At 43.5% G+C, this 24,342-nt stretch overlaps 1 protein-coding gene across 4 annotated transcripts; it reads left to right on the top strand.

The window, feature by feature from the left end:
* The first annotated feature begins 1,310 nt into the window (after positions 1 to 1,310).
* SMIM43 (small integral membrane protein 43) lies at positions 1,311 to 9,862 on the top strand. 4 transcript variants are annotated; one of them, XR_014515190.1, is made up of 2 exons: positions 1,311 to 2,448; positions 8,091 to 9,862. XR_014515190.1 is itself a non-coding variant. In XM_083457701.1 (2 exons), exon 1 carries the CDS (start codon positions 2,117 to 2,119, stop codon positions 2,300 to 2,302), a length of 186 nt encoding a protein of 61 aa, XP_083313827.1. In that variant the 5' UTR covers positions 1,311 to 2,116; the 3' UTR covers positions 2,303 to 2,448; positions 8,147 to 9,321. The 4 variants fall into 4 exon arrangements, 1 of the variants encoding a protein (XP_083313827.1); XM_083457701.1 differs by having other exon boundaries at positions 8,147 to 9,321; XR_014515191.1 differs by lacking the exon at positions 1,311 to 2,448 and adding an exon at positions 7,610 to 7,774 and having other exon boundaries at positions 8,147 to 9,321.
* The last annotated feature ends 14,480 nt before the right edge of the window (positions 9,863 to 24,342 follow it).

Here is a 24,342-nt window from a genome sequence, read left to right as displayed (position 1 = left end):
GGCATGGTAGGAATTTTTCCCAATTGGCGATTTCCAGCCTTTTGGTTTTTCGCCTACCTCATAGCAACTCGTCACAACTCCTCGGCATTGGCGGTAGGCATTGGTAAGAAGGGGTTCAGAGGATGTGGGGGGGGGGGAGGAACGCCATCACCTCCCCCCAGTGAACGAAGGGTGGTCCGATAAAGGACTCCGGGGGGCGTGGCCCTGTCCGAAGCCTATGGAGGTGTGGGCCAAAGGCACGCCCCAGAGCGGTGACCCAGGGGAGCTCCTAGCTGACGTGCCTCGGCAGGTGACTCCCCCACTATGGTGTTAACCCTTCCCGTGTCTCCAGCAAATGGGCTGGAGCCGGATAGTCGGTAGGACCAATGCCTAAGCCAATGCCTCTCATTCCTGAATTCAATAAAGTTGTGGCCTAATTCGCCCATTTAACCTTATATCATGGTGTAACGTGTCTTTATTTATCCTGGTTGGGGGCGGGAACTCGCCACGCAATGCAGAGTTCAGTAGCACACGCATTGTGTTGCTGAGTCATGCAACAGTGTGGAGAAAGAAGAGTGCTGAACTATGACTTGGGAGACCAGGGTCCCACTCCTCATTCAGCCATGAAGCTCACTGGGTGACTTTGGGTGAGTCACTGACTTTCAGGGTTGTTGCGAGGATAAAATGGGGAGGGGAGAACCATGTACTCCAACTGGAGCTCCTTGGAAGAATGTGTGGTATATAAATGTAATAAATCATTGTCATCATTGTCAAATTAGCACCAGAGTGATGGACTCCTGGACCACAGATACCTGCCATGCTAATGCTGTAGGCACAGATGTTAGTGATTCAGAGAATATGTGCTGCTGAGCATATGGGACCCCTGCATGATGTTTAAATCTGGCCTTACCCTTTGTGGTGAAAGTGTCCTATGTGACATTTTTTAAATTGTGCATTCATTTTCATTTGTTTGCAGAGGAGCTAGACAACATTGAATCAGGTGTTTTCCCACACTTTCCAGTTACTGCCCTAACCTAGAGACTGCCAGATGTTAGGCTATCACTGTCCAGATAGGGGCACAGCTGGGCCACCAGCCGAAGCTGATGGAAGCCACTCCATGCCACTGAGGCCACCTGAGGGATTCAAGTGACAGCAAAGCATCCAGGAGTCACCCCCCCAGCTGCGTACCTGCTGCTTCAGAGGGTTTAACCCACAGCGCCACCCGCATCCCTTAATTGGCAAGTTAGTTAAGTATTATTATTCATTTACTTGATTGGAGGGCACCTGCCCCCCCCCCGCCCCGGACTACGCCCATGAACAGCTCTGGGCTGCAAGATTCCCGAAAGGTCATGAGAAGTGTGCTGCCTGATCTCAAGGACGCACACCCTGTTCCTCCCCTTGCGGTGCTATGCAACGCGAGCTCTGCAGCTGTATATGTTGGGATGACTTTTCTTCCCCCCAGACGAGTTTATCCGGTGGGCAAAAACTTCAGCGCCACCTTCGACGCAGACCAGGCCAGGGACAACAATGGCGCGATGATTTCTTTTCTCCCTCTAATTGAAACGGCCTCATTCGGAGGCAGAAATCGTCACCCTCCCTTGGCTCTGTTAGTTCCCGGGGCGCAGGCCTTTTGTTCCTTTGCACTTCATTCAGGAAACAGCTTCCCTCCCTCCCTCCCTTCCTAGAGGTCGCCCTGCTCCCCTCCTTCCCTCCCTCTTCCCCGGGCAGCTCTTCTTCGCGCCACCGTTTTGGAGACTCCAAGATTCCTCTCGCCTCCAAGTCTGATGTTCCTCGTTCGCCTGCTTGCTTTGGCTTCTGCTGTCGGGGCGGCGCTGGAAACCGGCCGCTCTCTCGCTCTCTCCCGGGGGAATTCCCTTTCGAGCAGCCGCCGCTGCCCCCGCACCCAGACCGGATTCTTCTTCGGACGGTCCCGACCTTGCCAAGGGACATGATGTGGCCAGGAGCAGCGGATCAGCAAGGCGACGGCGCTTGCCAGGGCGGCTGAATGTCCCGATCCCGCCACCAAAAGACACAAACAAACACAGACACACACGCCGCCTCCCCGGAGTCCGGAGCAGGGCAGTTAGTGACTGATGGGAACCTGTAGGCGAGGAGCAGCAGCGGCAGCAGCAGCAGCATGGAGTGGGAATTCAACTTGCTCCTCTACCTGGCGCTTTTCTTCCTCTTGCTCTTCCTGCTCTTCCTGCTGCTCTTCGGGGTCATCAAGCAGCTCAAGAACTCCGTGGCCAGCACGGCGGGCGGCCAGCCCGGGAGACACTCCTTGCGCGAGCCCTGGGGCTTCTTCCGAGAGCAAGCCCTCTGAGGGAGCCCAGCGCAGGGGGGAAAGGGCCGCTGCGCCGCTCCGGCTCTAGGGGGCGCTGCGGAGGACCGCTCAGGCCACGACACCACCGCCTGGTATCCCCCCCCCCCTCCATCCCACCGGTGGGGAGATACGGAGCCAAGACACAGGTGGGTTTCATCTATTTATTTAAATTTTAAAGCAGGACCTAAAAGGCAAATGATAGCTCAGTCCGCAGAGCATGGGATTTTTAGTCTCAGGGTCGTGGCTTCGAGCCCTAGATTCCTGCATTGCAGGGGGTTGGACTAGATGACCCTCAGGGTGCCTTCCGACTCCACAGTTCTGTGGGCCTGCGGCTAAGCCTGACTCCCGGCTCCCATTGTTCATGAACATTGGCTATACAGTGGTACCTCGGGTTACGGACGCTTCAGGTTACAGACTCCGCTAACCCAGAAATAGTACCTTGGGTTAAGAACTTTGCTTCAGGATGAGAACAGAAATCGCGCAGTGGGAGGCCCCATTAGCTAAAGTGGTACTTCAGGTTAAGAACAGACCTCCAGAACGAATTAAGTTCTGAACCCGAGGTACCACTGTACTGGCATAGGCTGATGGGAGTTGGAGTCCAGCAACGTCTGCAGTGGGTTACTGACATAGTGGCATAGGAGCCAACTCATTGGGGCTGAGGGGGCTTCACGCCCCAATAAAATATTTGAGGGGGCTGCCCCCCCAAAGTTGATAGGCATTGCCATTCAAATAGTGTGCGTGCAGCACATCATGTGATCAATTATGTGGGGTGGGGCTTACCTCCCCCCCCCCCTATTTTATTTGAGTTGGCACCCTTGCTGAGCAGTGCTTAGATATGGGGAAGGCTGATCCTTCAAAGGCATGCTACATGCCCTCCCAAGTCAAGTTGTTGGTGGAACCAGTGGCGTAGCGTGGGTTGTCAGCACCCGGGGCAAGGCAAGTAATTTGCGGCCCCCCCCGCTGCACTGTCCCTCCCCCAGATAGTCCCTCGCTCTCTCTCCGCACCGCACTGCACGCCTGGCACCCTCCCCTCCACAGTGGGCGGCGACCCGGCGGCTCGGATCGGATTCGCACAGCCAGCACTGCAGTGAGAGAGAGTGAGTGAGCCAGGTAGGGGCAGAGAGCTGCGAGTGCGAGCGCACCCCCCCAGATGTTGTGCCCGGTTCGGCTGGGCCCCCCTGCACGCTACACCACTGGGTGGAACCATCGGCCGTCACAACAGAACTTGCTTCCTCATGTCAGTTTCCTACCTGTGAAATGGGGCAAGTAGCATCCTACCTAAAAAAAAAAGTTGCTGTGCAATTTGTTTTTTAAGTTTACCGGCAGCAGTAGAAATCTGTATACCAGTTCCATCGTTATGCTAGAGCCATTCTTTAGTTACATCATTTAAATTGGCTTTCGTAACTTATCTCTTTTCTGGCCTAGCAAATCTCTTGGCAAAGATAATTCTGAATCAAGTCACAATTTAAGTAAAGTGATTGACCTGACTGAGAAAACTATTTGACATAACAGCTGGGAAAGTGGCAGGGAAAATTCTGAACAGACTACATAAGTAATGTATGTGAGGTGTTTTAAACACTCAAAAGTAGATTGCATTGACTAAATGTTTCCATTGCTGCATTCTCTAAATCATACTGCTCACCAATTAAAAACCTAACAATTCCTCATCTCTTTTGTTCTGTTTCCCATCCATTCCTAGTTTTAACTGTTTCGTTTTTGTGGCATCATCCATACATGCAATACTTCAATGATGTGACTACTTTCTGCATTGGCTTGACCCTGAGGTGCACTTCATGATAGCGTAGGTCAAAATGGGTCGCTTGCATGTTCCTTTGCAACATGTTCATCTTTTTAGCTTTCCTGTCACAGCACACATGCCATCTTATCATTCATTTCCTTAATCCAGTATAGCACAGACGGCTAGCATATGTGATCCTTAGCCAACCCTGAGCTGCAGGTGGCTGCATACAGTGGTGGGGCCTCATGCGCACTCTCATGCGCACCTCTTGCGTGAACATCCACCACACAGAACACACATGAAGGTAGACAAGACCCCCTTTGAGCATTATTTCCTCTCTATGTAGTGATGACTGGGGAGGGCTAATATGTATCCCTATCATCACAGTGGGCTCTGCCCACTCTAGTATCTTTTATATTTCAGTCTTTGATGCTGCCACCAAAATTGATGGGGTCTTGGCAGGAGAAAAGGGAAAAAAAATCTTGGGGGTGGCTAGATCAGATCCCTGACCTGGTGGTTAATCATTCCTGCTGTACAGCTGTGACCTTGCTCATAGCCAGGAGATGAGCCACCAATGCCAAACTTAGAAGAGTTTTCATCCAATATGGAAGCACTCTGCTACACTGCTTTTCTCATTAGAAAAGTTGAAAAGATTACAGCTTCCTGTCACTATTAGACATGATTAACTTTGAGCTTGGCTAAAGGGTCCAGCCTCTGAACTTCTTTCCACTTCACTACAGAATCATTATAGCCCACCCACAAAAAGCTGCACCAACACAAGTGAGGCCCAAAGAACATCTGATTTTTTTTAATTTGTATTTCAGAAGTTCTTCATGTCTCTGACTGTTGTTGGTGTGTTTTTTTTTGTTTCGTGGGTGCCCTTGTAAAGAAGCTCAGAACTGCAGAGTCTGTGGATTTGAAACGAGATAATTTTTAGAGGGTGTGTAGGGATTTCTTGCGTCTGTCTGCAGTTTGGAGAGGAGCAGACGTGACAGGTCGGAGGCTAACAGTTGTTTGGGAGAGAAAAAATTGCATGCATGGTTAAGTGGTTTCATCTGTATGCTGCAAATGGCTCTTGACCACTCTTAATCTTTGAAAGTTATGACTGGACTGTTAATCTTGTGTAAGGAAGCTTGTAGGCAAGTTTGGATAATGAGCTCAGTGGCTGAATTCTGACAATCACAATTTGCACCTCGGTAATTTGTAAGTAACTCAGCAGCTCTCATCAATTGTCAAGCCTTATAGAAGAAATCAGTTACCCAATTCTTCCCAAATTTTCCCTGTGCATCCCACCACAATTTTCAGCACCAGCTATCAAGAGAGGACTGGGTGACCCATTTCTTCCATAAAGTTTGAGACCTGGTGATGATAGCTGCACTTGGGTTTGGCATATAATTACTGAGGTGCAAATGCTATCTAGATAACATTGTAAGAAATATCCTGCTTTCCTAAATGTGTGATTCCTATCGTTTCAGGGGTCAATTCAATCTGGTCCCTGTGGTAGTATATGTCCTAGGGTAAAAACCTAAAAAACAACAACCTTGGTCGGCCCTCACGCATGTTCATTTCATCAAATCTGGCCCTCTTGGGCACTCCTGCTATAGTGCACCCCAAACCTCTCTGGTGCATCTAGGGTAACTTAACACATATATGAGCAGAGATACACTGTTGACCAGTGAACAGGCTCGTAACCTTGAATGTGGAAAACCTGGTTTTCAATGCCAGCTCTGCAATGGATTCACCGACTGGCCTTCAGCAATTCACTGAGAAATCTCTAAAATGGAAAGTGATACAACATCATAGGGTACCTCTTAAAAACATAACAGAGCTTTGTTTGGCTGGACCCAAGCAATCATAAGTAATATAGACAGTTAAGTAGGCCCGGGGCTTTTTTTTCCAACTGGAACTCAGTTCTGGCACCTTTCAGGTGGGTGCCACTACCATTCTAAGAGGTGTTCATGCTGAGTTCCGGCACCTCTTTTTCTAGAAAAATAACACTGAGTAGGCCAGTAGGCCAATTTTGGACCAGAGGTAGCCATATGCCAAATTAAGTATTTAAATCAGAGGGAATCCCCAAATATGTCGCTATTTCAGACCTTCAAGGCTCCTGACCAGACCTAACCATAGTTCTTTATTGTGGAAATAATGAATCAAAAGATACCTAAAGTATGAGTCGTGATGGTTTATGGCCAACTAGACCATAAAAAGCAAAATGACTGCCAACCTGAATAGATGCCCCCGTGTTTCTGGGCTGTTCTGGGTAATGGAAGGTTCAGCTGAGTTCACTGTTCAGTTTTAATGCTTTTGCCTAGGAGATGCTATGTGCTGTTATCAGCTGCTAATTGCTAGAACAATGTTGATCAAATATAGGAAAAAGAGATAAAAACAAAAGGGATAAGGGGGCTTGGCTAACTGACATATAAATGGAATATGATGACAAGATTTAGAAAAGCATGCGGGTTGTTAGGGACCCAGCTAGTTATCAGATCTAATTCCCATTTTCTCAAGATAAATTTTGGTGAATTGATTTAATTAATTTAATTTTAGATCATGCCCAAGTTGCCTAGCAGGATCCTGATGGCACCTCACAAAACAATACTAATATTATAATATCTTATTCAAGGCTTCTTGTTTCTTTTTTACTTTCTGATCATCCACTTCTTGCTACTGGAAACAACAACAATTGAAGGAATAGCAATTTCAATGAGGGATTTTGCAAACCATTCCCATATGGCTACCTTGGGTCTGGCTGTAAAGGATCCACGGGATCATACTTGATGTTATATAGTACACATTTTACCTGCCCTATTGTATTTATAGTTGAGGTGGTTAAAGAAAGCCAGGTGTATTATACTTGATTAAAGGGTGACAGAGGGATTGCAATCTTTATTTCTGAAAGCTGAGCTGGAGAACCAGTCAACAGTTTCAGACTAATTTTATGTACAGTGGTACCTCAGGTTACGGACGCTTCAGGTTACAGACTCTGCTAACCCAGAAATAGTACCTCGGGTTAAGAACTTTGCTTCAGGGTGAGAACAGAAATCGTGCAGCAGCGGCAGTGGGAGGCCCCATTTGCTAAAGTGGTACCTCAGGTTAAGAACAGTTTCAGGTTAAGAACGGACCTCCAGAATGAATTAAGTTCTTAACCTGAGGTACCACTGTATTTGGGAGACTGAAGTAGCTGACGTTGTGTGGCCCCAGCCGCCTCAATTGCTCTGTCAAAGCACTGCATGTGGGGCTTGTCCGCACTTGTGCCATGCCTAGAAAGCACATGATTGAATGGTTTTCTGCTTGATTTGTGCTTTCTAGGCATGAGTTCAAGCGGTTTCCACCTTGATCTGCTCCTTTCCAAGGGAAAACCCGCTTTTTAGTAACAGATCGGAACAAATGGCAACCCGAGTAAATACATGAAGCACTGTTTGCTCTGATTGAGTGCTAAAGAGTGGTTTTCCTTAGGGGGAAAGCAATGGGATGATGAGTTTGGATTTGATATCCCGCTTTATCACTACCCGAAGGAGTCTCAAAGCGGCTATCATTCTCCTTTCCCTTCCTCCCTTCACAACAAACACTCTGTGAGGTGAGTGAGGCTGAGAGACTTCAGAGAAGTGTGACTAGCCCAAGGTCACCCAGCAGCTGCATGTGGAGGAGACGCGAACCCGGTTCATCAGATTACGAGTCTACTGCTCTTAACCACTACACCACACTGGCTCTCACTGGAATGAGAGGAAGTGTGGGTAAGCTCTTGGTCTCTCTATTGAGGGGATTAAATTCATTCTAGCCTGTCAAACATTACTGATTCAGCCCTGATTTAGCAGAGAGAAAGGGAGAGGCATGGGGGGTATGGTAAGCCCCACCCTGCATAATTGATGACAAGATGATACACATGCACACCATTTGAATGGCAATGCCCGTCAACTTTGGGTGGCCATGGCCTCCTCAAATATTTTATTTGGGGAGCAAAGGGACCCTGGCCCCTAGGAGCTGGCTCCTATGAAGATGCAAAGCATACTCATTCATTCACCGTCTCTCTCTCTCTCTCTCTTTCTCTAGAAATCTAACCTGAAGTTTGCAGAGTGACCAACCTGATATGTTTTGTTTACTTTCAGCGTGCTGCTAATCTACAAAAGACATGGTGTCAATGATTTGCTCAGTTGAGATGGACTCCCCTGTGCCACTGGGCATTAGGACAGGAATGCCATATTACTTGTCCCGGAACATAATAAGACTATGCTCTTTGGAGAAAGGCAATCTGGTTGAAAAGGCAGCTGTGCTTGGAGACTGGACAAGTCGTGGAGTCAACCAATAATGGCCATGCAACGTAGCAAAACTGAATGTGTTTTAGTGGTGAACTGCAACCTGCGTTTTAAAATGCCTGTCATGTTCTTTGTCTTTTTCTTATTTGCCAATCCCCACAAATCTGGCCAGCCCATAAATAGCCTTTCTCCTTGGGAGTGTGTCCATGAGAGTGGCTGAGCGGCAGGCATCTCTTTAGATCGCAACATAAACAAGACTACAAATGCATCATACAGCAGTAACTTGGTATTCATCCATCTCCTCCCACCACCCAACTTCGTTTCTTTTGTTTTGCAAATGAAATTTGTACTCTCTTGTGATTTATGTTTTTGGTCTTTCTGGAAACACTGAACTGAAAGGATGACACTTATAACAAGATTAAAGGCTGCTGACCTTCACCACTGATGGTGAAGAAAACAGAAATCCTTATTTAATAATTATTCTAAAAGACCCATTAAGCCAGAACATCAATCATCTACTCTGCAGAGCTTACAATGACTTTAAACTACCATCCTGTAGTGTTTCATATACTCAATCAGGCAGCTTTTGTGTTATTGAATATGCTATCTGTTTTATGATACTCTATATGTCAAAAGACCAGCTCCCATCATACTCAAGGATTATCATAAAATCCATCATGGGACTATATAGGCAGAGGAGAGACTAAAGTCTAGTAAGGTAAAGGTAAAGGGACCCCTGACCATTAGGTCCAATCGTGGCCGACTCTGGGGTTGCGCCGCTCATCTCGCTTTATTGGCGAGGGAGCCGGTGTACAGCTTCCTGGTCATGTGGCCAACATGACTAAGCCACTCCTGGCGAACCAGAGCAGTGCATGGAAACGCTGTTTACCTTCCTGCCGGAGCGGTACCTATTTATCTACTTGCACTTTGACGTGCTTTTGAATTGCTAGGTTGGCAGGAGCAGGGACCGAGCAACGGGAGTTCACCCCGTCACGGGGATTTGAACTGCCTACTTTCTGATTGGCAAGTCCTAGCCACCCACGTGGGTTAAAGTCTAGTAGCAATACATAATTGACCTGTGTGCCAGGGATACCTGGCATGTGCCCTTCAGATGTAGCTGGACAACTCCTAGTATCCCTGACTATTGGCCATGCTGGCTAGGGCTGATGGCTGTTGGAATAATAATGATACTGATAACAATTTTATTATTTGTACCCTGCCCACTTGACTGGGTTGCCCCAACTTGTGGAGGGTACTACATGGGCTACCTCTTCTGTGTGCCCTTCCCCCAGTAATGACTTTTCTGGTAAAGGGGGCCTGTTTTAGGTGAATATACTGAAATTCTAAGAACACACCTCTGTGCAAAAGCCGGTCAAGGCTATGATTCACATTCCATTAAATTAAGCGGCGAAACTTCCATTGGGTTATAGAGGAGCTGGGAAATCGTCTTATGAATGTTTGTCTTTTTTGTATTGTTTTTAAAAAAATATGTTTGTGCTCTTGATACAAAGTCTTGTGAATTATCATAACGTGTGCCTTCCTGTGAACACGAATAAAAATCCACAGTGATGTGTGTGTGTGTGTGTGTGTGTGTGTGTGTATACACAGTATATATAAAACAGCCTTAAGTTGCCATCATCTAGTGATTGTGTTTCATGCTCTGTTGTGTCAGCATTCATTGTTAAGCTTAACTGCCTGTTTTGTGATCAGTTTATTACAGTCAATTAATGAGAAAAGCAGTTATCTTTCCCCAAAATTCTTTATTAAGAGCATAAGAAAAGCCGTGCTGGATCAGAGCAGTGGCTCATCTTCCCAGCATTGTGTTTTCACAGTGGCCAACCAGATGCCAATGGGAGGCCCACAAGCAGTGCCTGAGGACAACAGCGCTCACTCCTTATGCAGTTTCCAGCAACTGGTCTCCGACTGTGGAGCTAGACCAAAACCATTGTGGTTAATAGCTATAGATAGCCTATACCTCCTTGAATTTGTCCAGTTATCTTTTAAAGCCATCCAAAGTGATGGCCAGCTTTGCGTCTTGTGAGCGCAAATTCCATAGTTTAACTATGCACTGTGTGAGGAACTAGTTTCTTTTATCTTTCCTGAATCTTTCAACATTCAGCTTCGTTGGGTATCTACCTGTTCTAGTGTATGAGCGAGGAAGAAAAGCTTTTCTCTATCCACCTTCTCCTCCCATGTATTATTTTATACACTTCTGCCCTGTCACCTCTTACTTACCTTTTCTCTAAACTAAAAAGTCCCAAATGAGGTAACTTTCCCTCATATGGGAGTTTCTCCAGCCTCTTTTGGACCAACAATTGTGTATGGACATAGCCGACTAAACAAGAAAGGATCTCAAGGTCATAGATGTCCATGCAACAAGTGGATGAAAAAGCTTGTGAAAAAGATTAGGGGTCTTTTCCTCAGTAAGCAGTTGAAGATTACACAATCCTTGGCAAGAGAAAGCTGAATAATTTGGGGGGGGGGAATAATGGGTGGGATTCACCTAACAAGCCCCACCAATGGAAGTCGTGCGCAAGAGTTTCCACTTGCGCAATGGCACTTCCTCCCCTCTGTCCTCCCGTGCCTCCGAAATTGACTTTGCGGGGTGGGAGAACCCCCCCCCAGGGCAGTTTGCAGGGGGAGAGGGAATCATTCCACCTGACAAGCTGATCAACTTGGAGAGATGAAACATTTGTAAGAGCGTGATGTTGAATTCCACCCAGTTGATCAACCACTAAGGAAAGTAGACCATATCTCGTAAGTTTTGATCAAACAATTGCAGAAACCATTTTGTTGTTGTTGTTGTTTAGTCGTTTAGTCGTGCCCAACTCTTTGTGACCCCATGGACCAGAGCACGCCAGGGACTCCTGTCTTCCACGGCCTCCCGCAGTTTGGTCAAACTCATGTTGGTAGCTTCGAGAATACTATCCAACCGTCTCATCCTCTATCGTCCCCTTCTCCTTGTGCCCTCAATCTTTCCCAACATCAGGGTCTTTTCCAGGGAGTCTTCTCATGGGGTGGCCAAAGTATTGGAGTCTCAGCTTCAGGATCTGTCCTTCCAGTGAGCACTCAGGGCTGATTTCCTTAAGAATGGATAGGTTTGATCTTCTTGCAGTCCATGGGACTCTCAAGAATAACTCAGAGAAGCTATGAACTATGCCGAGCAGGAACCTTTTACATTACTGCAAACATCAAATGCTACAACGGAGCAGCTCTGTGATAGAGAAGGAGGTGGGAAACAAACAAACAAACCCTTCAGAGTAGCCACAGCAGAAGTTATTAGAAGGGAACTTTACTGGTTATGGATAGGTATGAATTTCTGCTCATACAAGTAAGTATATAATAATCAATGAGATACCAAGTTCCTGTAAAGGCAAAATTTACATTTGTCTTGCCCTGCCCCCTGCCCACTGCCAGGTTGTAGAGAAAGGAACCTGGCCCTGAATGTGAAAAAGGTTCTTCATCCTGATTTACAGGCTTGCAGTAGCCCTTGCAGGGGATAGGGGCTCTGTAATTGTACCATGGGGTTGTGTGTCTGGCCTCCACATGGGGGCACCAACTTTCCATGAATGATTCTTCTGCACAAACTCTGGCTTTAATTGTTTTATTCAGGCATTATACATTGGTACCTCGGGTTACAGACGCTTCAGGTTACAGGCGCTTTAGGTTACAGACTCTGCTAACCCAGAAGTAGTACCTTGGGTTAAGAACTTTGCTTCAGGATGAGAACAGAAATCATGCTGTGGTGGCAGCAGGAAGCCCCATTAGCTAAAGTGGCACCTCAGGTTAAGAACAGTTTCAGGTTAAGAACGGACCTCCAGAACGAATTAAGTTCTTAACCCGAGATACCACTGTACTTGTTGAGCTTTAAGAAAAATAAAGGTTAAGTACAATGAATGCAAAGGAGGGAAAACAAAATAATAAATAAACTAAAACCAAAACAGCACAGCTGATTAACCCTGGTAGGCAGCTGTAAGGAAACAGGAAATTCTCTGTGTTCTGTGCACATCCCTTTGGAACCCTGGCCAATGTGTGGAGAAGTGCAGAGTGACTGCAGACAACACTGTTCATGAAATGATCCATGCCTTTACAGCTAAGAATGAAACAAAAGGTTCCATTCATGAAATAAGTTGCTTGCTTATATTGCAACATGTGATGCTCTGAGGCAAAAATCACATTAAATGTTGTGATACCATTGTGGAGTTAATTCAGTTTACATAGCTTTTGGTCACATAAACAGTGAAAGTGATAGAGTCTGCAGAGAAATTTGCTGGTCACATCAGCCTCTTACATCACTTGATGTATTCCATCAGTATTGTTGCGCTTGTTTGTGGATGTGAAGCTTAAGAGTTAAACACCACGAGTTGTTATTATCTGTCATGAATTTTCTCTGCTGACATTCCTTAGGGGAGTCATTATCAGTTGCTGTTGCTGCTGTTCCTTATTCCATTATGGCTGCTAAATTGGTCAATATTATCTCACTATATCATTTCAATGCTTCATCGCTCCTCTTCTGCTTATTTCTTAAAGCCTCCTCAAGATAAAAAATAAATAAAACCCCTTGGCCCAGTGTGCATCTCCAAGCTTCTCTAGTTGGGTGGTTGTTTATGAGACACACTTCTTTCCCTATTGTAATGTGAGTGATACTTCTACATGTGCCTTGATTATCTTCAATGAATCTATGTATGGGAGTTTTGTGGAGTTTTGCTAATACTATCCAGAAAGAGAGAGAAATCTCCAGACGAAACACACTGCGTCAAGCCAATTAAGCAGACTCTGCTGGACCATAAAAGGAAAGAGAAACAGACCATAGCTATTTGCTTTCTCTTTGGTGTTAATTATCTCGAGATATTGAATACTGGGTCCTAGAGACATTTAAATGATCCTTGTAATTGGGGTATGGATTCAGACCATTAGAATTTTTCAGGTTCGTTTACTTTGTTCTTTCTGCTTGATGTTTCCCTTTCATGTTCCTTTCTGGCTTCTCTTCTTCAGGGCCCAGATACCGCTGTTATGAATTCTTAATATTGGCAATAGATACAAAGCACATCCCGATGACTAGAGAAGTTAATGTTACTGAGAACTTGGGTTCAATTATATTGGCTAGTGTTCTAAGAGCAGGTCAATCCTCTGCATGTTTACTTGGAAGTGAGATTTGCTGTGCTCAATGGAGCTTACACCCAGAGGTGCCAACTTGCGAGGGCAATTGGGGGCTGTCGATGCACACAGTGTCAGGATGTTGGGAGGAGCTGGGTGTGGAGCTGAACGCAGTGACAGCACAGCTTCAACGGCTGGCTCCTCTCCCTCCTGCCATACCCACATCACTGGAAAAGCTCATCCTCCGGTCGAGTCCTCCGATGATGATTAACGCCTGGGCCTCTGATAAGGCTCCAGACACGTTCCCTCATTACACAGAGTATCCAGCAGCAGGGAAGGACGAGAAAATATGAGCTACATTGCAAAGAGTTTTAATTCTAGTTACGCAGACAGAAAAGAAACATCCTCTCTCTGTGAAAGCAGAGAGCAACTGAACAACAAAGGAACAGGAAACCAGTAACATCACATCCGTCTCCTGTCTTCCTTTTTTTTTTGGAATTTTTTTTTTATTCATTTTACAATACAAAAATATAAAAACACATAACACAATTTTTCACAAATACATTTTTTGGAGTTCCCTCAGCTCTTCTGCAAATCCTCCGTTTTAGTCCTTCTTCCGCATTTCTTAATCTAATATTGCCTTTTATTAAAAACCTCCTTCCTCTTATTCCCTTTTTTACAATATTTCTAATATTATTTTCACAGAGCCTCTTGCCAACCCTCAAACGTTAATTGTTCATCGCAAATACTTTTCAAATAGTCTACAAATTTACTCCAGTCTTCAGTGAATCTGTGGTCTCGTAGGCCTCGGATCCTTCCTGTTAGTTTATCAAGTTCTGCGTATTCCATTAACTTCATTCTCCATTCTTCCATGGACGGTAATTCTTCTTGTTTCTATTTTTGGGCTAGCAGTATTCTTGCCGCTGTTACTGCGTATAAAAAAAGCTTATAATCTTTTCTATTTATTTCATTTCCTACCATTCCTAACAAAAATGCCTCTGGTTTCTTAACAAATGTATATTTCAACATTTTTTTCAATTCATTATATATCATTTCCCAGAAGCCTTTCACCTTCTTACATTCCCACCACATATGATAAAAAGTCCCTTCCTTTTTTTTACATTTCCAACATTTATTACACACTTTATACATTCTTGCTAACTTCACAGGTGTTATATACCATCTATATACCATTTTCATAACATTTTCTTTTAACGCAGTACAGGCCGTAAATTTTAACCTTTCATTCCATAGTTTTATCCATTCATATAACTGTATATTATATCCAAAATCTCTAGCCCAATGAATCATAAACGATTTAATTTCTTCATCTTTAGTATACCATTCTAGCAGCAATTTATACATCTTCGATAAAATTTTAAATTCATTATTCAATATCTCTATTTGAAATTTCGATTCTTTTTCAACATAAGCTTTTTCTTTTAGTTCTTTTTTAAACATTTCATTACCCTGATAATAGACTTATTATAAGTTATTGTAAGTTTAAGTTAAGTCTGCTGCAACTGGATTTCTTATAGACAGTGCCAATCTTGAATGTATTGGATTTGTGACCATTATGCTCCTTTGCTTTCAGTAGCGGTAATGCTCTGCTGGATGAAATACAATTGCCTCTGGTCTATTTTGGGGAGATACTGCAACTTAAGTTTAAGTTTTTACTTTGCTAACTATATGCTGGAATCTGCTCTGGATCAATACTGAGTAGAATTCCATGACAGTCCTGAGTACAGTGGTACCTTGGGTTACAGACGCTTCAGGTTACAGACGCTTCAGGTTACAGACTCCGCTAACCCGGAGGTAGTACCTCGGGTTAAGAACTTTGCTTCAGGATGAGAATAGACATCGCGCAGCGGCAGCATGGTGGCAGGTGGCAGTGGGAGGCCCCATTAGCTAAAGTGTTACCTCAGGTTAAGAACAGTTTCAGGTTAAGAACGGACCTCCAGAACGAATTAAGTTCTTAACCCAGGGTACCACTGTACATGTTTGTCCCAGATGTCACCAGAGCCTGCCTGGAATTTAATAAGAAAACTGTACCCATGTGACCCCTAAAAAGTTCTTCACTATTTTACAATTCTATAGAACAATGTTTTAAAAATATATAGGACTATTTTGAGGGCTAGTCTTTTGTGTTTTTGCTTCTGTTTGGTGTTGTCCCCTTTTACCTGTTACAGAGTTTTTCTGCACTAAACTTTACAATACTGTAAAGTTGTGGCAGCGGCCATGAATTGAAGGGGTGTAGATTCCAGCATAAGTGTTCTGCTCCCCTATGCCACCACCACCATGCCTACAAGTGCTCCATTCCATCAATTCTGCTGGTGTACCATTGGCAGAGGAATGGCTCTGTGAGCTGAATGGGGCATTCCATCAGCATCTCTCTCATGGTGTTGCTGCATCCGCCATTTTGCTGGCACAGCACGGCTTCCTCCATATACTATCAGCCCTTAGTTGTGGATCATCAGTGTACGATTGCAGCCTTAGAGGTTCTATTTTCGGGGCGGGATTTCTGCAAATGGACTGACTGAGGAAAAGTTTCATTGTGGTTAGCTGGAAAATACAGATTCACTGATTCATTCAAGCTTCATCCCACACAAAGTCACACCACGAATTCTTCTTCAACATGTCCCGGTCTATGATTTGCTCTTTCCAGACCTCTTCATAGTCTTCCCCTTCGCTGTGCTTGATCTCTTCTGCTGTGCAATTCATGTTTACATTCGGTCAAAATGGAATGTAATTAATTCAAATGGATGTAACTAATTCAAATGGACATTATGTAGCTCAGGATTCGATCATGGTACTACTTGAACATGTCAACTTTGGAAATATGCTGTGTAATCTCCATTGGACAAAGTATTCCATTCAGCTGGACCTCAGCATGTCTTACCAAGGTAGAAGTCTTTAAAGTATGTGTATTGCTAATTCTAGCATAAAGAGTTGCACAACAACTCATGTGAAGGTTCATACCTTCTGATTCATACCTTCCACACTACTTAAACACACTAGTGGCACAGCACTGCTTGTTGGTGCCCGGGGCGAGTTCATGTGTGTACCAGGCCAGGTGGGGTGCACTTGCTCAGCCCTCGCGCTCGCAGCTTGGCAGATGGGGGGGGGCAGGACACAAGGGTGCTCTTGGCAAGGGCAGGACATAGGATGCTCTTCACCCTCCTCTCTCATCAAGCCCCCACCTCTGGAGCCAGTCAAGGCATGGGGAACTTTGTGGGGGCATCTGGTCCACCCCCCCTGAATTCTGTGCCTGGGGCCTTGGCTCTACCCATACTATACCACTGAAACATGCACAAAGAATTTGTAATTGTGGAAGTCTACTCTGCCATGGAAAAATTAGGTCGGATGTGGAATCCAGTCTAATTCAAATGGATATTATTTAGTGATAACTCACCTGCCCCCGCACCCAATAAAAGATCATAATTATGAGGCAAACATTGAAAGTACAATATGGTTGGATGCTAGCTGGCTGATTATCTCAACTGGAATTATTTGCATGGTGTTTCCCACATTTTAGGATATTCCCTGTCCCTTCCACAACCCATACTATCTGTAAGAGACAAATATTGGATATTAGCTGGTCTGATGCTAATACAGTGGTACCTCGGGTTAAGTACTTACCGGTAATTTGTTCCGGGGGTCTGTTCTTAACTTGAAACTGTTCTTAACCTGAAGCACCACTTTAGCTAATGGGGCCTCCTGCTGCTGCCACGCTGTTCTTAACCTGAGGTACTATTTCTGGGTTAGCCAAGTCTGTAACCTGAAGCGTATGTAACCTGAAGCGTATGTAACCTGAGGTACCACTGTATACAGCATGAAGATCAGGCTAAGTATATAGGGCCACCCTGCAATCCCAACCAGTGCTTGAACAGTGGTGCTTTGATGAAATCCATACTCCTCACATAAAAATCAAGCCACTCCTTGACTTTTTCAGCCAAATCAAGTATAGCCTTCTAAAACCAGTAGCTAAGGGATCATAGTGTGGCATATGCCTTGCACTCTGGTCATTATTTTTCTTTTTCTCCAGTATTTTTCTTTGCATTTCTTCCAATTAAGGGCCTTTGCGGCCTGCGCTTCTTCTGTTTCAGAAACTTACTTCATGTTCTTCCTGTAATGTAATTCCCCCTCCCTCCAGGAGCTAGATGAAATGACATGGGGGTTGGAGAAAGGATGAGCATTTTCCCTGTAAGATAACTACAAAGTCAAGTGTTGTTATAGTAGGGTGGTGTTTTTCCCCCCCACTAGCATTCTGCTTCAACACCAGGGATCACATGAGAATTCAAGCATCTTCCGATACGTCCATTTGTAATTTAAAATGAAATATGATCTCCCACAAAATACTTTTTTACTGGGCCTCAAAATAGCATTTCCCGCTTTCTGATTAAGTATGGCAGATGGGAAAAGAATCAGCTCCCTTTCGCAAACAATCACAATTACCCTAGGGATAAAGCATCTTTGACTTCTGGTATATACAATATCAAAATACACATGCAATCTTTCTGCCCATCATTCTAAAATGAAGCTGTCATATTGCTCAGCGCTCACTGCAAAATAGCTATTAGGCTTGTGGAGAGAGCAATTCTCATTCCATGGAAGTTAACTGTAAAAAAGTCGCATAACACTATAATCAGAGCCTATTGAGCTGCCATTGGAACCCATGACTCTCTTGACATGGATTGGAAATGGGGCTGGTCCTCCTATTAGATAGAGAAAGATGGCTCCCTCAGACGGTTGATTCTGGGTGTCAGGAAAGGGTGAAAATTGTTCAGTTATTTAATGTATTAAATATTGTAATTTTACACTCAGACGGAAGCAGGTGTGGATATGTTTTTCCCTCTGGTGCCAAAATAACTTGATTAGCCTTGGATTACGCTGCCCATTGACTTAAATGCTGCCGTTTGCTTTTCCACTTCAGGCAGCAAAATGTCTTGAGCAGGCCATGGTTGAAAATAGGTTGACTGCACAAACTACTGTCCTTCACCCAACTTATTTTATTTATCTATAAAATTTGTGCACCGCCTTTCATCCGAAGATCACGGGGTGGTTAAAAACATAAAAATATGAAATGAAAACACAAAACACATAATATAACAAAAACAAAACAACAACTGCACTCCAACAGACACATTTAAAAGGCTGTACAATGTTAATCAGCTAAACAGGGGAGGGAAGGGAAACATTTCCACCTAGAGTATGTAATGAAGGTACCAGGCGAGCCTCCTTAGGGAGAGCATAACACAGACTTCTTCTGTATCCTCCTATAGTAGCCATAACATTAAAGTCTATAGCATTAAATTTCTGAGCTCCTTTGCGACAGAACCATGAGTATGGTCCTGGCTTCTAGTGTATATGATAGTCTCTTCCTTCCTGTCTCTCTTCCTCTCTCTTCTTGTGGCTCAAATTCCTTTCCTGGACTTACAGCCCCCAGTTGCCTCATCCACCTGCCCTGTTTGTGCTTGATGGGTGGGTGAATCAGTTCATTTTTGTTTCTTTTAGGTTCACCTTCTTCCAGTCTGAAGTTCTTCACATTTCCACATCAGTATGTGAGTGCTTTTTTTTTTTAAAAAAAAAAACCCTCATGAAATTCATCAGTATGTACTTTCTCCTTTTTTTAAAAAAAATAATTTTTATTAATTTACAACAAAACAACACATATAGTATTTTCATGTTTCACATTTCCATTTCCAAGTCTTTGATTTTGGACTTCCTTCAGCTTTTCCGTAAATCTTTCATAGTCACTATTGGTTTCTGCATTTCCTTTTTAACCATTGTCATTAATTGTATCTTTTCTCTATCCTTCCTTTTAACAATGTCTCTCGCGTATGTCACAGTGCTCTTTTAAAACCTTCTAGCGTTATTTGACCATCACTTACATTCTCCAGATATTTAACAAATTTCCCCCAGTTTTCTGTAAACTTTTGGTCTCTTAGGTATCTAATTTTTCCAGTCATCTTATCTAATTCAGTGTAGTCTAACAACTTAAACCTCCAATCTTCTATTGTCGGTATTTCCTGTTGTTTCCATTTTTGTGCCAGTAACACTCTTGCTGCCGTCACTGCATATTGGAGAAACTTGCTGTCCTTTTTCTTAATCTCCTTTCCTGTAATGCCTAACAGAAAGACTTCTGGCTTCTTTGTAAAAGTGTATTTCAAAATCTTCTTCAACTCATTATATATTAACTCCCAGAAGTCTTTCACTCTCTTACATTCCCACCACATATGATAAAATGATCCTTCTTTTTCATTACATTTCCAACACTTATTACAGGTCTTATACATTTTTGCCAGTTTTACAGGTGTAATGTACCACCTATAAAACATTTTCATCACATTCTCTTTCAATACCATACATGCTGTAAATTTTAAGTTCTCCTTCTATAACTTCTCCCAGTCTTCAAACTGTATATTATACCCAATATCTCTGGCCCAATGTATCATCACCGACTTTACTTCTTCATCTTTTAAATTCCATTCTAATAGCAATTTGTACATTTTTGACAAGTTTTTAACCTCCTTATTTACTATCTCTGATTGGAAGGTTGACTCTTTGTCGACATAGCCCCATTCTTTCACATCTTTCCTAAACATTTTGTTAACCTGATAATAATGCAACCAGTCATAAACGTACTTTTTAACTTGTTCGTATGGTTTCACTTTCCATTTTCCTCCTTCCTTCTCTAATAGTTGACCATACGTTGCCCAATCACTTCTCATATTGATTTTCTTTACACTCATAACTTCTAGAGGTGATAACCAGTGTGGTATTTTAGGTTCTAATAGGTTTTTATACCTATCCCAAACTTCAATTAATGGACCTCGGAAGATGTGGTCCCCAAAACCTTTATGTACCTTTTTTTCCTCTTTCCATAAGTATGCGTGCCAACCAAATCTATTGTCATATCCTTCTAGATCTAACAGTTCCCTATTCTCTAATTTTATCCATTCTCTCAACCAGCAAAGGCATGATGCTTCATAGTATAACTTCAGATCAGGCAGGGCAAAGCCTCCTCTTTCTCTTGTATCCGTTAAAAGTTTAAATTGTATTCTCGGCTTTTTGCCCTGCCACATATATCTTGAAATCAGTATGTACTTTCTCCTAATACTGTATACATATTTTTATATGAAATTTGCCAATTTTTGTATGAAATTTACATTTTTGTAAAGCAAATTCCCCTGATATAAACCAAATTTGTTTGTTATTTTCAGTAACAGATGCATTTCAATGCACACTTCACCCTAGTATATGCATTCTGGAGAAAGGCACTGTGAAATTTAGAGAAGTGAGAATTTTGAATGGCGACGTTTCAGTTTGTGTATTGTTTGGGAAGTGTGACTTAGGTAGTTTCACCTTTAAAAATGAACTGAATTTAATTTGTTTTCCACCCCTACCCTCAAAAGAGATGCTTTGCCTGTACTGTACTGTGCTTTGGAGCCATTACCAACCTGAAGCATACTCATATATCATTCTGAACACGTTACAGCAAGAAACACAGGAGTCCCCTTGGTACATCCATTCTACTCTGTGCTGGTTTGTGCTAATGCTAACACTGTAACAGAAACTCTAGCATTCTGGATCAAATACCAGTGAGAGTGCATAGGAAGCTGCTTTATACTAATCAGACTGCTGCTCCATCGAGCTGAGGGCTGCCTACACTGACCGCAGGGTTTCAGGCAGCTCTGCCTGGGATTGGGCATGGGACCTTTCACATGCAGAGCATCATGTGTGCTACCACTGAGCTATGGCCCATCTCCAGAGTTTTTATACCATTTCTATTGTGACAAAAGTTGCACACCACTGAGCCAGTGTGGTGTAGTGGTTAAGAGCAGTGGACTTGTAATCTGGTGAACCGGGTTCGCGTCTCCGCTCCTCCACATGCAGCTGCTGGGTGACCTTGGGCCAGTCACACTTCTCTGAAGTCTCTCAGCCCCACTCACCTCACTGAGTGTTTGTTGTGGGGGAGGAAGGGAAAGGAGAATGTTAGCCGCTTTGAGACTCCTTAGGGTAGTGATAAAGCAGGTTATCAAATCCAAACTCTTCTTCTTCTTCTTCTCCTCTCTCTGCTGAGTGGTAGCAGGATTCCAGGGGGTTCCTTTGAGAATCAAGACTTGGTGGAGGTTGTCATAGCTTTAAGAAATATGATTTGTTCACATATTTACACCTGAGTTTGGATGGAGTCCTGTTCTTACAGTATGGTCATCTCAAGAGGGGCTTGTTCCCCTTGGCAGTGCAACTCTGGAGCCCAAGAAATCTCTCCCAACCTCCTTTCAACCAAAGATGGATCTCAGTCTTTGTTTCAGCTATGCCAAGCCTCATGCCAAAGGCCCCAAACTCTTTCTATGGCATCACGCCCAGTTGCCCTGGCAACCCTGTTCACGCTTCAGGGCAAGGAGGTTATTATTATAAGAACAGTTCTCTTGCATTGCCAATGCCCCTCAATGACCCTGAATTGTTTCTTAGCGGCCCTAGTTCGGCCAGGTTGTATTGCATAAGCTAGCCCAGGAATTCCTTTTCGTGATACCTTGGCTCCTGAACAGTTTGGCTCCTGAACAATTCAGCTCCTGAGTGCCGCAAACCCAGAAGTAAGTGTTCTGGTTTGTGAACGTTTTTCAGAAGCCGGACGTTCAGCATGGCTTCTGTGGCTTCTGATTAAGCGCAGGAAGCTCCTGCAGCCAATCAGAAGCTATGTCTTGGTTTTTGAATGGTTTCGGGATTCCAACTGACTCCCAGAATGGATTCAGTTCAAGAACCCAGGTACCACTGTAGTCTGTAACACTAACACACTGTGTTGTGAATTTCTGCTGCATTTAAGAAATCCAATACGTACAAATGTGCTGAATACTGAGTACAATTTTCCTAATGGGTTTGTTTCCGTAAGATGGACATTCAATTTATATTTTGAACTTCTAGGATGGTGACACTTTCTTGCAAAATGTCCTTGGGTGAAATAATACATCTGCTTGAGTGAATGCCAGTAATGCAGAGCTATTTGCTTTCAAGGTAAAACTCCTTTGTACACGGAATTCTCCAAGTAGGTAATCAGCTATTCAATGCAGGAACACGTTTCGCAAGTCTCCACATATTATGCATGGCAATTTAGTACAGAAGTCACATTCTAGTTAGGAACAAAGTTCTTCCCTTTAGGCAACTAGTTTTGGTTCCAATACAAAGGCTTATTATAGCAGCCAAGTACTTCTCATACGTTATCTGCTGTCTCTAACTTTCCTCCTCCTTTCTGGGGATTCCACCATATGACTCTGACTCATAAATACTCTCTTGAGTCTGACTCGGTTTCATTTTGCTACACTCCAGTAGATTTTGGTAGCACCCCCTTTTGTGTATGCACCCATTTTTATTTATTAATGCCATAAAATGTATATACTGCTTGTTAAAAATAAATAAATCTCAAAACAGTTACAAAAAGATAAAACAAGAAAATCCAGGGACAATTCACAACCATACTTTAAAACATACAAAAATTAAAATGCTAAAACAGATTGAAATTACAGATCCACATGCAGATAATCAACACACGGTTCAGTCATGAGGATGTAAAAAGTGTTTAACTTGGCTAGCTTGGACTAAAGTACACAGAGACTTCCCATAGATAATATTTTTTCTGTGGGCTTTTTAATGCACTGACCTGGGCATATATCCAGGCTGATTTTGGCTTTGAAACAGCCAGACTGATCTCTCTGGAATGTTACTGGAAACAGCCATTTTGAAAGTTTTAACACACAGCAGATCCCTAGTCCTACAATCTGATCCGTGTGGTTTCAGTTCACAATTTATTTATTCTTCTGAAACTTTACCAGTTTTATTCATATTTGTTTTCACGTTTCCATGGAAATGCACAAAGTAGCATACAATAACTGAACTGACACATGAGTGTCAATCGTGCCCTTTCATATCCAGCTGTCAGAGTGCAGGATCAAAGCTGATTTCTGTGGCTTTTTAAATGTGTTTGTGGGAAGGAGGTCATTGTTTTTTGTTGTTGTGTATTTTGTATTCTCTTTTTGTATTTTTCTGTTGTGATTCTCCCTGGGATCTTTGGATGAAGGGCGGCATACAAATTTTATAAATATTATTAATAAAGGCCTGAACACAGCTTAGGCTGTAACTGTTGCTTGTTGGTTTTAATAGATACAGTGTTGGCAAAATATCTGAGGGCTGTTTAAAGTGGTATAATTCTGCTTTCAATGCATAGCACAGATAAGTTTCCTTGGAAGTAAGGATGAAGTCCTATAGCGTGCATACCCAAACGAAGGCCACAGGACCAAGCCACACATTGCACTTTTCCTATTCACACTTACCTGGCAGTAGGTATCCTTGAATTAAATGTGAATTACTTATATTGGAAAGCATTGTCAATTTACTTCAAGAACACTTTCTGTCCTGTGCTCCATAGGCATATGCATGTGGAAGCAAGTCTCACTGAGTTCAATGGCGCTTACTCGCAAGTAAGTCTGCACAGGACAGCCATATCTTGTAGACATATTAGTTGTAATTCCTGCATTGCAGGAGATGGACTAGATTATCCTTAGTGTCCCATCATACTCTACAATACATACTCTATGATAACAGTATGACAGTAAGACAGTCTCTGCCTTAGGTGTTTGTTTTGCACTGTTTTTAGACCTATCTCCAGGTATTTTTATACAGCGTTTAAAGTACACCATAAAGTTTTAAGGGGTTAGGTGTGGTCTAAACCACTGAGCCTAGGGCTTGCTGATCTGAAAGTCGGCAGTTCGAATCCCTGCGACAGGGTGAGCTCCCATTGCTCGGTCCCTGCTCCTGCCAACCTAGCAGTTCAAAGAAAAACTGTCTGTGGACAAACGTCGGGTCCCTCAGCCAGTAAAGCGAGATGAGCGCTGCAACCCCAGAGTCGTTCACGACTGGACTTAACTGTCAGGGGTCCTTTACCTTTATATAAAGTT

Source organism: Podarcis tiliguerta (genome assembly GCF_965153285.1).
Source record: "Podarcis tiliguerta genome assembly, chromosome: 9".
NCBI lineage: Eukaryota > Metazoa > Chordata > Lepidosauria > Squamata > Lacertidae > Podarcis > Podarcis tiliguerta.
This window is presented reverse-complemented; position numbering and strand designations above follow the sequence as displayed.